This window comes from Patiria miniata, unplaced genomic scaffold (genome assembly GCF_015706575.1).
Source record: "Patiria miniata isolate m_02_andy unplaced genomic scaffold, ASM1570657v1 HiC_scaffold_12, whole genome shotgun sequence".
Classification (NCBI taxonomy): Eukaryota; Metazoa; Echinodermata; class Asteroidea; order Valvatida; family Asterinidae; genus Patiria; species Patiria miniata.
The window spans coordinates 2,957,733-2,972,188 of NW_024037050.1; the positions used below are offsets into that span (position 1 = coordinate 2,957,733).

The following is a 14,456-nucleotide window of genomic DNA, read 5'->3' on the forward strand; positions in this document are numbered from 1 at the left end:
CAGTGCTGCCAGCTTATGAAACTTTTTTCAAAAGTTCTTCAGGTGTACAAATGACAAAAGCTGAACAGATGTTGAAATACCAATCACAAAAAAGATTGGTAAACTTCAAAACATTTGATTAATGTTCAGAAATTACAAACATGTAAACATTACGAATTCCAAGTAACATACATGTAAAATTGCTTTGAATGTCTCTTTAATGATAAAATCTTAAGAGATATTCACACTTAAAAAAATTACTCAACATCTTGAAGAAAGAAATGTTTTCCATAACACTTAAGGCACTTTACAACTTTCATTAAGCTAGTGTGATTTTAAAAATGGCATCACATCAAACTCTTTTATCTTTTGACTTACAAAGTGAGTAAGAACATTCAACACAGTCAAAAGTAAAAAAACCACCAAAATCTGATTGATAATCACCCTGAGAAACAACTGAAATTTAATTAATGATATAAACTTGGCCCACTGTCCAAACGGATGATTAATGAAGCAAATAAGCAGGGATTTGCCCAAAAATTCAAACAATCAAATCCAGAATTGATTAAATTGTCATTGTGAGCGATGGCCGGGACGACAAACGGCCAAAATCTTTTAATTAAGAGGCGTCAAATCGGTCAGCCATCACTCAGGGAAAATGATGAATGAAATCAAATGATGAGTCGGGGGTCCAGCGATCAGCGCATTGGCCTGACAGCCGCGCATACACCAACAGTCAACCATAATCAATCATAACAAATATAGTTGTTGGCACGCCAGCAAAATTCATTTGAATTTTCAGCCCTTCTGAGACAAAGTGCCTAGTTGGGTATCAGACCGAAACAAGAATTGTGGATCTGAAACCTGAATCCATTCGGCAATTTGTGACTATACTGAAGATGTAGACAAAACTTGAAAAGTGCAATATAACAAATGTTGCAATGCACAACGTGGACAACTTATACTTGAAGAGTTAACTAACATGTTAAAGGAGCATTAAAATGCAATTTATTAGTTCACAAGATGAATGTTATTAAAAAAGTCAACGTTCTACAGATATAAGACAGAGATATATTTCTGAGGTGTGAAGGAATTAACAAATGCTTAAATAGACCCCTTTTGTGGTGCGTTCTTGCTGAGGGCAGTTCATGTCATTCAAATTTACTGACAATAAAGTACAAACTGTCTTGCTTATCACACAGGAACAGATGTGACGTCAACTGCAAGGGTCTATTATGACCAAATTAGTTGACCTTTTATACTTTGGAGAATAATACATGTGAACACAGACTCTGCTCATTTCACAGAAACAACATCAACCACGATTTTCTGGAGCTCATTTTTGAGTAGTGACTGTTCTCTGGATAACTGATCTGAGTTTCAGCTGTCATGAACATTTACAACAACCAATCAAGAGCTTGTATCAAAACTTTGAGTCAATCAAGTACAGCAAGAAGTTTCTTAAAAATTACTTGATTGGCCGATTCTAGATCCTTGAAAAGGGACTTTATGTACGTACATAAGCATATTCAATAGTGAGACTTAAAATCCAGCATTTTGCAGTAGAGCGACTCAAAATCCAACGAGTACAGCGACAAATAAAGGCACTCGTTTTCCGTCTATCGCCTTCTTATATTTTAACAGAACTAAAAGAAATTAAAAATGCTTAAGGGTTTTTTTTTTTGCTTGAGGTGCCAACACAAGTGTACTTTCCAGACTTTCTGGAATAAGAAAATGTTGTAAACTGTTCAACGTTTAAATCTTCTTATGCAAAACATGCTTCATTAAAACAACATTTTACGAAGTAATGTAAACTTGTAAAGTGATATTGTATAAATTCAAAATTTAGAAATTACAAATGTAGTAGCAAGAATTCCCATTGCATCATAGGTACCAGACTAATTTAAAGGTAATATGCAACATTTGTTTTTGCTGTAATTTCAGAAATGGATGGATTTGGGGGTTAGTATAGTATAGTAAATAGTGTTACACTGACCTGTTCAAAGTTTTGTGTTCATAGATGCTGGAAAAACTCAGAAAACAATGCTGTTCTTGTAGTATGGTTCCCTGACCTTAATACTTTACACGAAACAGAGCAATTTATAGATATCAGGGAATTCTCAGGTCAGGAAACCAGACTAGCTGGCTAGCACCTGTTCACAGATGTGTAACCGATTGCAAACAAAATGTGGACTGACTAAATTTGGTGAAATGGGGGCAGTATTTGAAAAAAAGCAATTTTTTCCAACGACAGTTGGTCAACCATCGTTAAAATTACAGCATGCAAGGTGCCATTATTTCGCAGGATGCTTGAGTCTACAATTCACTTACATATACAGTGAAGTCAGGTATTTCATAATCATTTGGCAGTTTTGTATTTTGATGTTTGCAAATGTTGTACATTACCTCTTAAACATGTCAGGTTTATTTCAGCATAGTGTTTTAAATTTCTCATTTCTGGGTAGTAAAGAGAAATAATTTAATTAAAATACCACTGGGATTTGGCTGCTTAAACGACGGTATGTACATGTAAGTGCAGAATGTCCAATCTGGCAGCCTCGACAAATAACCTAATGCTTCAAATGACTGCCCCAAACCAACGATGTTCTAACGTTTTGAAGATGTCTTTGCTTTGCAACAAATAAATAAAATAAAAAATAACGACATGACTGACGCAAAGGTAACACAGTAATTGAATTTGTATGACTGCTTGCCTTTTTGTGTCCTCAGGGTTGGCAGATGTGGGGAAACGGGTGAACAAGGCGTTCCAAGCCATTCCGCAGTTTAGAGTTTCGCTCGAGACGGGAAAATCTGTGATAAACAAATCCAAAGATGCTGGTTAAACACTTGGGTTGTTGAAATATATTTAAGAGAGGCCTCCTTTTGAAAGGTAAGGTCCCTTAAGACAAATTTAAAGTTCTCTGAGATGAAAAATGGACTGCACTGACTTGCATCTAATTTGTTTTAATTTATGTACAGTGAAATCTTGATTAAAGTCAAACCTCAAGGGAACAGGTTCAAAATTTGACTTAAGCAGAGTTTTGAGTTTAAGCAGGGTTGTATATCGTTGTATACTACTGAAGGCAATGGATTCTTTGTTTGACTTGACAGTTGTTTTGAGTTATCAGAGTTTGAAATCGTGATTTCACTGTATTTATGTAGGATAGAATATTTGTATCTGGGAGAGGTAATTACAATACAATCCGAGGACAAACAAATATTTGTATTCATTATTTAGGTGGGGGGGGGGGGGGGTTGTTTAGGTGGCTTATTGGAAGGTTGGGTTGGCAGCCCAGATTGATGGGGGATGGGGGGGGGGGTGCTAAACTACCTTCAACCACCACATCCCAACCCACTCTTGGTAAAACCGCGCCTGCCATGATTCTCGACTAGCAATCTCACTGACATACTTCCCAGGCTACTTGCATCAGCCACAGGCACAACGGGAAGAAAAAAATGGAGATTTACACGTGAAAGTCTACTCCGTGCATGCATAGTCCTTGTTAAACATTATGCCTAAGCGAAGATTATAAATAATGCATTGTTGTTATGATCGCCGTGATGAGAAGATAAGATCTTTGCCTCAAGTCTTACTTTTTTTCTTTCTCTTTCTCTTTTTTTATTTCTAATTTCTTATCCTTGGCAGGTATCAAGGACGCAGCGCATAATCTCATTTCTGGAAAGCGTGACAAGTGTAGGCCAGTGGGGATGAGAGAGAACTTGTCTACTCCAGGTCATAATGCGTAAGGAGCAGTGGGGGTGGGGTAGAGTTTAGGGAGGGGTTCCGGGGTGAAGTGGGGAGGGATAGAGTGCACAGGGGGAGGGTGTAGAGTGGAAGGGGGGTGTAACACAGGGATTACACTGGAGGGAAAGGTGGAAGAAAAGGGTCACCATATATACCCTCCCCTATATAGAGAGTGTTTGTGTGGGTGTACTTGTTTACACAATCAAATTGTGGACATTGAAAAATAGAGAACAATAGGGTCCACGCTTGACCAAAGGTCCAAAATGACGATCTTGTACAAAACATATGGGACGTCTTCCTAAAAGTTAGAGTACAACAAAAGAGTGACAATAGGGGGTCCACGACCCTTGGGTGTGTGTATGTAATTCTTTTACCATAGTTGTGCCACGACGTATTTGTGGGGACCGAAAACGCAGTGGGGACAGCAGAAAGTCCACACACGCGGTCCTAATTTGCCTAACAATGAAAAACTTCCCCATAACGCGGTGTAGGCCTGCATGTAAACACCGGCAATCATGAACCTAGGAGGTTACAACAATACAAACAATACGTCCAAGATTGACTGAACGTCCACGCTTGAAATTCGTGTACAAAATCAATGAGAGCTGTTGCTAAAAAGTTAGAGTACAAACAATGGAATGAGGATTAGGGACAATAGGGGGTCCACGAATGCCGGTGTTTACGAGGATGGGAGTTTGAGTGGGGGGGGGGGGAGGGGAGGGAGGGAGGGGAGGGGAGTGGGGGGGGGGGTAGAGTAGGGGATAGTTGCACAGGGGTAGCACCAAGGAAAAAGTGGGAGACAGGGGGTCATGTTAATCCATCTACATCTGAAGGTACACTCGCTCGCTGCCCTTAAATTCAGAATTGTTAAATGGTGAAAAAGGGTACTCATGTAAGCTAAAAGTTCTGCAGAGATTACGTGGCAAATTTTAACTTTGTCAGTAAACAGGGATGCATCATCATTAATTGACGGGACACAATTCAATGGTTGTCCTCTCAACAGCGGCGTAAACCTCTAGGGGGCACCTGAGGTTGAACAATTTTTTCTAGGGGGGCACTGAAGGCAACTGATATTCTGAGCAATTCAAGATTTTCAAGACCCCCCCCTAGTTATGCCACATACTTCTCAAGTCAGGAAAATACAATGGCATCAATATTATCAGAGCTAGAAATGAAGTAAAATAAAGCACTAAGTATTGAACATAGTGGAGAATCGTTTCAACCTAAGAAAAAGATAAAAACGACAAAAGTCTTGGGACCAAGACAATACTTGGAGGTCAAATCCCTTTTCTCCAAGCATAACGGACAGTAGAAAAAGGGGAACAAAAGCATCATACAGGCATTAAAAACATCCTGACCAGCCTTGCCTGTGGGCACAGAGCACGGTCGCCCCACTCTCTTCTTCGCTCTCTCTCTTATTTTCTGTCTTGTCCTTGATGTCATCCCAGATCGGAGCAGAGTCTGTCAGACTTGGGGACAGGGTGCATCCCAGCATGAAATCAGCTTTCTAGCTCACAAAAGGCTGCCACTGAAATCCCATTAGGCTATGACAAGTAAAGTTTGTTTGTGCCAAATCACAACAAGCTATATTTCTTTCTTTCTCCTTTCCGTCTTCTTTTGGAAGTTGGTTCTTTTTTCCCTCCCTTTTGGGGGGGGGGGGGGGGGAGAGGAAGAGGGGATTCATGCTTTCTTAGATTTTTCAGACTGTAGATGAACCACATTCAGAGCACATATTTAGCCTTTTATTAAAGAACTATGCTTGGGTAGGACAAGTAAAGTTTGTTTGTTCCCAATCACAATGACTTATATTTTTTTTCTTTATTTGTTTTCTCTTGATTCGGACTTCTCCTCTTTTCTAGCAAAGCTAAAAACTGTAAGGGTGCAGATTAGCTGTTTCTTCCCTACTTTCAATCGCCAAAAACAAAAAAGTTGATCTCTGGTCCGCGCGCGGGTCGACTTTTATCATGCGCATCAATTTTTTTTTTATGGAGGGCACCAAGGCAAGTGATGGAGGACACCAAGGTATATGAGGACACAAAAAGGCAAAAAAGTATCCTTCTTGTCTGTACAATCCATGCTTAAAAATAAAAAAAGGCTGAAAAAAAAAAACCCGCATCGCCACATCAATTCCGGAACTTTGGTCTGATCAGAGACCGACTATTTTTAGTGTGTGGCCTAATACTGAATAGTGTAGAAATACCCCATAACCAAGCTGGCTTTGTCCGAATGTTGTGCACAGGAGGATATTATTACAAGAATATTTGTTTGGGTGAAACATTGTGAAAACATTTACAAGGGCCTACATTACCTACCATTTACTCTTTCAGGGTAAAAATGGAAGACAATTTAATACAAATTCCTATTACAACACAGAGCTAGAGCATTGTATATTTTGAAAAAGAAATCGTCCTTTTCCACATAACCTTGACAAGCAGCTGATGAATGTGAGAAAGCTGTCATTTGTATGCCAACATAGTCATTACCATTGCAAATCTACTAAGAGTGCATGGGCTGAACGGATTTTATTTACCACATGAGGTTGAGCACCTTAACTTTTAACAGCGACAATTTCAAAATGTGAGCATTGCAGGCGCTGACATAGGCATTCATCTCTACACCTTACACCCATGTCAGAAACCCCATCTTTTATCAAGCGCTAGAGTCTGAAAATGAATCCTGAAGTAGCAAGGAACATTCAAACAAGTCACTTTGATAATCTCCTACCAGTCTTCCAAAAAAAGAGCAGAGTTTTGGTGGATATCAAGTAAAATAAGTTCCCTGAGTGAGAACAAACCATATTCTCTTGAGTGGTCCAAAAAAAAAAAAAAAAAAAACACCCTCTGGGCTTCTACACAAGTTTTATTGAAAAGCATTCTTCCATGAGAAAATTAAAAAAAAAAAAAAAAGAAGAAAAAGAAAACGAAAGGAGAAGAGAAACAAATTCAGGAATGGAAGGACAGTGATATTAAAAAGAACCATTAAGGACAAAAAACACAACCTGAGGATTTTTCTTTTTACAGTTGAGGGAGAAAGAGAAAATAAAAGGTCCCTGTAAGGTGCAAAGAAAAGGGAGATTAAGGAAATCATTACTTTGATTTGCTCACTGATGCAAGCTGTTGCAGAGGATACAGAGAGGGAGAGGTCTTTTGAAATGAATCTATGTGGAGGTAGCGAGACAGAAATAATGCAGTGAGTGAGATTCAGAGAGGAAAGAAAACAATTTTTCATCATTTACCTGTAAACCTTTACATTGTGCAGGCCATTTACTCAAGTGCAAATGGTTTTCAGTAAAAGCGTTTGCTTAATTTTTATTCATACACAGATGGCAGTAAATGTTTGAAAATTGGTAGCAAATGCAAATGCCAGTTTTATGAATATGAACATGGCATATCATTTGTACTTTATATGAACTTTGTTGAGTGGTCGGGCACAACCCAACCACTCTTTGGAGTTGTTACGATTAATCTTTCTTTCTTTCTTTCTATTTTCCGTACAGCACGTTTCTGCGGGTTTTCTCCTAAACGGTTTATGATAGGAACTTGTAACTTCCAATATATATCGACTCATCCTAAGTGGTGCTTATTACTCTGACGTCATTATGATGTCATCGGGTGTCAAAATAAAAGCGATTTTCATTTAAAAAAATGACGATCTTCTTATACCTATAACCCTTGAACAAAATGATCAATTATGTTGAATTATGTTATACCTATAACTCTTGAACAAAATAATCAAGTTGTTTATCATTTTACCTGTAAACCTTTACATTGTGCAGGCCGTTTACTCAAGAGCAAATGGTTTTCAGTATTAAAAGCGTTTGCTTAATTTTTTATTCATACACAGATGGCAGTAAATGTTTAAAATTGGTAGCAAATGCAACTGCCAGTTTTTATGAATACAAACATGGTATCATTGTTGTATAATCCCTTTAATTTTACATTTTACAACAATGGAGGGAGTCATTTTTTTTAACACACGCACTTAATTTTTATTCATACAGATGGCAGTAAACGTTTAAAAATTGGTAGCAAATGCAACTGCCAGATTTTATGAATACGAACATGGTACATCACTTGTACTTTGTATGAACTTTGTTAATATTAATTTTTTGCAAATTAACATTAATAAATGCAGTTATTTTTTTAGCACCTTAGCTTTTGGCAGCAACAATTTCAAAATGTGAGCATACAGTCGCTGACAGACGCATGCATCTGTACACCAGAAACCCTATGTTTTATCAAGCTCTTTGAAGAAAAAAAAGAGCAGAGTTTTGGTGGATATCGAGTAAAATAAGTTCCCTGAATGAGAACAAACCATATTCTCCTGGAGTGGTCCCCCCAAAAAAAACCTCTGGGCTTCTACACAAGTTTTATTGAAAAGCATTCCTCCTGGTGAAAATCCAAAAAAAAAAAAAAAAAAGAGAGAGAGAGAAGAGAAACAAATCAGGAATGGAAGGACAGTGATATTAAAAAGAACCATTAAGGGACAAAAACACAACCTGAGGATTTTTCTTTCACAGTTGAGGGAGAAAGAGAAAATAAAAGGTCCCCTGTATGTGCAAAGAAAAGGGAGATTAAGGAAATCATTACTTTGATTTGCTCACTGATGCAAGCTGTTGCAGAGGATACAGAGAGGGAGCGGTCTTTTGAAATGAATCTGTGTGGAGGTAGCGAGACAGAAATAATGCAGTAAGTGAGATTCGGATTGGAAAGGAAACAACTAAAATTACTTTTAAAAATAGTACATGAAATTTACTAACCACAGAGCAACAGGTTGTTGCAGCTTTTCTTGACTGTAAAGGGGCCATGTAATGTAAGTATTTTTAAAGCAATCTTTGGAAATGCATTTAACCTTATTTTCAATTTTCAATTTTTCATTTCCAAGTGCATTTTTGTGGCTTTTTTGTTTTTTATGCTAATACAATGTGCATATTCATGAGCAAAAGTGTGATGTCATTTCAGGCAAAATCCTCAATGTTACAGCTATTTCAGCACAACAATTTGCCACAATTTTGGATATTTTGCTATCGTAAATTTTCTTTTCTTTGGTGATTTGTTGTTTCAGTACATGAAATTAGGCCGATAAGCAAAGTTTTCCCACAAATGTTTTCAATGAGCAACTTTTAGCTTCGCAATTTTAACAGAAAACCCCCAAACTGAACAGTGTCTCCTTGAAAAGACATCACAGCAACAGCACCCTCATTTGGCAAGGAAAGCAAGCATGGAAAATTTGCAAGGTTTAAAAAAGTGCGCTTTTCAATAAACATTAACCAAAAAGGGATGTCAAATAGTTTTATACATTTAATAGGAGTAGAAAGTTGCACAAAATATGAGCCCAAGTAAAATTCATATGGCCCTTTAATGTCTGACAAGTTACCTTCTAAAATTAGCTGTTGTTACACTAAAACAGTAAATTGTAACTGAAATCTAAAAATATGTTGGGGTGACACAAAGCAACTTCTAGAAGCATATACCCCTGACAGTCACTTCATGATGGGCAGGGCATTCCGTCAGAAAGATGAGTCCCCACCGGTTCTTTTTAGAACCGCACAAACTCACAAAGTGATTTCATGTCACATGGTACAAACTTTGTTTGTCCTGCTTTGCTTGTGGTACTGGGTCATGCTGATTGGCTTGCTAAGTGTACTTGGGAACTGAAGGTAATTGTTATGCAAATGAGTCTTAAATATTGGTCAGCATTTCTCAGTTTGCTTGCAAGAATCACAATGCAGCATCTGAATTCCAAGCGGACTACAAACGGAAAATTCCAAAAATGCTTCTTCAGACACATCTTTGGAAATTGCCTTCTATTATTGTTTTCTTCTAAATGACAGCATGCCAGGAAGAATAATTTTACAGGGAGTTTAGTGCCATTACTATCTTAAAACCAAGTACGATTTTCAACAGTAATTTGTCAGCTACTTTTGGATTATAGCTGCAAATGATATACTCATACCTTGACATTCCCAATATGACAAAGACTTAAATTTTACATTAAACAATAATGATTAACACTTGGCAACTGCTAAACGCAGGAAAAAGAACAAAGACACCGCTTTAACCTGAAAATATCCAAGAAGACATTGCTCAAAATCCAGCTCTCCCCCAACAAATAACTGGAGACAAGGGCAGCCAGGGACAGGCAATAACAAGATTTGAAAACCATCCTCCAGCCCCAAAGTGCACAGGATAAAAAAAAAAAGAAAATTACAAGAGAAACAAAATAACCGCGACTTCCAATCCATTTCTCTGTCATTTCATATTCAACAATCACTCAGTAACTTCTAATTTCCTAATCTGTGTATGCCTGGCGGTGTGGCTGTACCTTCACTCAAATTTTCTTCAAACCCCCCCTCCCGCCACGATTTTTCTTGAGTAACGACTCTAGGTTTAGAGAGAGAGAGAGAGAGAGAGAGAGAGAGAAAGAAGGGACAAGAAAAAAAATGATCTTTCAAATAACAGGGCCATCAATTCCGGCCATAAAAGTGCAGATATAGCTCTCGGTGCTTGATGACACCTATAATTATGCGGCTATACGACTGTATTGTTTACCTTATCGCCGTTATAAACTATGGCTGGGGGGAAATTAATTTTACCCGCCTCACGTTTCAATATCATAAATTGTCTCTCTGGCGCAGACCCTGCACGTCATTGCCACTGCCGGCTTTCATAAAGACACAGGTGTCATATATCAGTAAAAGAATATAAAAAAAAAGAAAAAAAAAGATACATCAATGGAAAAGGCATATAATCTGACCTCGGATGTCGGAAGTTTATTGCAAAGACATAACACTCATAAATCTTGATCGGTTTATTAATATCAGATTCAAAGGATCTCCTCCCCCCCCCCCCATGAAGTACAAACAACTTATTAACTGCACATGAACACTGTGCTATGTAGGAACATTTCAGTGAGAGATGCATGAATGTCAAATGCTCCATTCTAAACTACATCTAAATCTCAACAATCCAGTATTATACAAACTAGGGGTGAGATTGGGGGAAAATGAAAGTCCAAGCACATTTGGCAGAGCCCCAGAGCAACACAAGGCCTATCTACAGTATGTACATGTATTTGCCTTAAAGAAAAAATACAACATTTGCAAACATCGAAAAATAAACTACCAAGTTGTTACGAAATACCTTACTAGGATGTTGGTAAATGACAGTCTAAAGCATCCTGTAAAATTATGGCACTTGCTGGTGTGAAGTCATTTTCAAGAAAAATTGTACTTTTGTATACATTTCCAACGGTGGTCGGCCGACCAACGTTGGAAAAACCTAACTATTTTTCAACTTCTGCTCCAAATTTACCAATTTTTTTTTTCAGTCCAAATTTTGTTTGCTATTGGTTCCATGTTAATGAACGGGTGCAGGTCAGCTAGACTGTTCCCTTACCTTACAATTTTCCGGCAGTTTTGATCCATTTCATCTTTAGTGGATTCAGGGAACCAGACTACTTGAACATTTTACTTTTTCTTGTTTTTTCCAGCATTTTCGAACACAAAACTTCAAACATATCAGTGTAACAATATTTGATCTATAATACTAACCCCCCAAATTGTTCATTTTGAAAATTACAGCAAAAGCCAATGATGTACATGTACATTCCCTTTAAAAGGCACTTCTAAAATCTGCTCATTGCAATAGTCTCATGTAAATTTTTGACCCAAATGTAAAAAAAAAAAAACAGTAATGAACATTTCTCATTTAGGCTTGCTTGAAATCCACAAATCTAGACAAAATCTGGAAAAATCTCATCCCTAATAATATAGCAGAAGTAAAAGGAAAATGTAAGTTGCAGATAAGAGGAGTAAATAAAATGTAACACAATGGGTAAACATATTCTTCAATAACACTTGTAACACTATGTACACTATCTGGGCATTACATGACAAGGAAAACAACTATTTGTCGAAACTCCAAGTATTCATACAGAAACAATGGCATTATTTTTTCTCTGGCAGTACTGAGTACTAAGAATATTTGGAATAGTTCTGACAATGCTTGTAACAGAGAAAATAACTACTGAATATGAAAAAAAAACCAAATACAATCACAATTTCAATCAACTTTGCCTGTTATCAGAATCAATATTAACAACATACACATTATGTTTTTTAGAACGGGGACAATATTTCAGCTTTGCTTTGGTGTATTTATGGCATGTTTATGACACAAGCAGCTACTGCAGAAGCCACTATTAAATCATGTATACCACCCATCAACTGCTGCGTGTAATTATTTCCTATCAAAAGGAGATACATGTATAGGTAAACTGTGTTGATACATGTACATCCAGCAATTACATTGTAACTGTTATATTTAAGCAGATCATATTGGACACTACTGGCATGTATACAGTAACAATCCACCTGGATCACGCATTTCTGTTGATTACAGGCCAATTTTGTTAAAGGTAATACACAACTTTTGCAAACGTTAAAAACAAAACTACCAAATTATTATGAAATGCTTTACTTGACTGCAAGTGTCTCAGTCAAGCATCCTGTGAAATCATGGCACATAGTGTGCTGCCAAGAAAAGTGGATTTTTTGTATCAAATTCCAACGATGGTCGACCGACCATCGTTGGGGCAAATACTGACTTTTTTCAAATACTGCCCCCAATTTTACCAAATTTAGTTAGTCCAAATTTTGTTTGCAATTGGTTACAGTACATCCATATCCGTGGATGGGTGCAAGCCAGCTAGTCTGGTTCCCTGACCTGACAATTCCCTGACGTCTATAAATTGCTCTGTTTCGTCTGAAGCGGGGTCAGGGAACCACAACCAGACTACAAAAACAGCAATTATTATTCTTGGTTTTTCCAGCATCTATGAATACAAAACCAGGTCAGTATTTGCTATAAAATACTAACCCCCAAGTTCATCCATTTGTGAAAATTACAGTAAAAGCAGATGTCGTATATTCCCTTCAATTTTTACATTTTTACAGCAATGGAGGTAGTCAGTTTTTTGAGCACATGCACTCTGTGTAAAGATACAAAAATTACAATTGAACAAAAATAGGAAGGGGGGGGGGGGGTGGGTGGCAACTCTTGAATTATAACAGAAAGAAATTGGAATTTCTCAAGGAACAATCATATCTAGGTTAGGTCAACTGAGTGACTGTGATTTGGAACGACAGTTCCCGACTTTAATCTCCCAGCTATAACTTAACAAATATCAATCACGTCTAAATCCAAAAATACTCTCTCGTTCAACTGCATTTCTTTCTTTTTTTTGACGGGAAACTTACAACTGCAATATTTTCCCTCCTACTTTTCTGGGGCAGACGTAAAGAAAGAGACGCAGAGAACAAAAAATCTGAAATGAACGATTATCGGCAATCTTACAAATGCGGCGGTTCTTCAGACCGCAACAATTTGCAGGGAATATCCTGAGGAGGTAATTATTTCACTGTGAATACCTGCAATTCTGGCTTGTACACAAATATTAAAATCTCAGTTTACCTGGGTTTTATGACCAGTCAAAATGTCAGGAAGATAGAATTGGGTATTTTTTCTTGGCTTTCTTATTTGTTGTAATATTAATGGTCAGACATTTGGTGGGTATGGAGTTAATACCGTTTGATGAGTGGATAAAACAATTAGGAGCGACAGCCAAACTTTCAGAGGCCCTATCAAAGTTGGGGGTGAACGACCGGTAGGACAAAGCTGCCATTTTCGCAGGTTCCCCCCCCCCCCCCTTCACAAAAAAAAAGCAGCTGCCATATTTTTGGCATGGCATGCTGACAGAGAGGCCGAAAAATAAGAACGAGGTACTGTAAAACTACGCCACAAGTTTTGGCGCTGAAATAATTATAAAAGCCACTTAATGTCGGGCAGTTGCGGGTCAACACTCCTTAATGGAATTCCTGATCTGAAAAATTATTTTTGCAGTGGTATGGTCTCCCTAGTGAATTGGAAGCCAAGTCAGGTTATTATTCCAGTTATTATCCATAAAAAGAAAATATTGCGGAGGTATGCTTACTATGTGAAAGGGCCATTTGGAATCTATCACTCCCGCCACACCTCAAGTGATCCCGACATGAAATAAGGCATAAAAGGATGAAATATGCATGAACGGGAAGTCGTAAACCATCAGGCAGTCCAGCACTTTTCCCCGTCCACAATTTTTTTCTTCTTTCTTTTGCTTTTTGAATCTGTAATCTTGTGGGCGTCTTGTGCGTGGAGCTAGCTATCTCCCTGACAAAGTAGCCAGGATGATAGATTTAGATGTCAAACAACTTATGGTATAATTGATTCCCCTGGGTGACAAAAAGGTGACACGGGTCTTTGTCCACAGTGGAGGGAGGTCATAGGTCAAGGTGGACCGGTCAGAACCGGGAACTACCACTGGCATTTACGGCCATTCCGCAGGTCATAATCTGAAGATGAATCACCCATAAATAACATAATTAACAGGGGCTGGACAATTTACAAAATTGTAGAAAAATAAACGGAGCTTGTTTTTTTTCTTCTGCCGCTCCAGGATCCAATCCAGTTCTCCCAACCTCAGCTCCGAGAGTAGACGACATACAAAAGTCACACAGATACATAGTTTATAGATATATTCCCGGCACTAACAGAACGTGATCACAACATAAATATACTTGAGGGGAGAAGCTTGTCAAATGGAAAAAAAACAAGAAATTAGCCATAAATCACAGGCACGGCAAAATGCATACTGGGCAAATAGCTCATCTATAACTGAGACAACACAGAGAGAG

The 14,456-nt window shown here is 37.9% G+C and overlaps 1 protein-coding gene across 1 annotated transcript in view; it reads left to right on the forward strand.

Moving 5' to 3' along the window:
- Positions 1 to 11,555: 11,555 nt before the first annotated feature.
- Positions 11,556 to 14,456, forward strand: part of LOC119743716 (DNA topoisomerase 1-like) — a 6,933-nt gene continuing 4,032 nt past the window's right edge. Inside the window, exon 1 of the mRNA XM_038220052.1 lies at positions 11,556 to 11,559. Within this exon, the coding sequence (XP_038075980.1) occupies positions 11,556 to 11,559 (4 nt within the window). The remainder of the gene's footprint in view (positions 11,560 to 14,456) is intronic.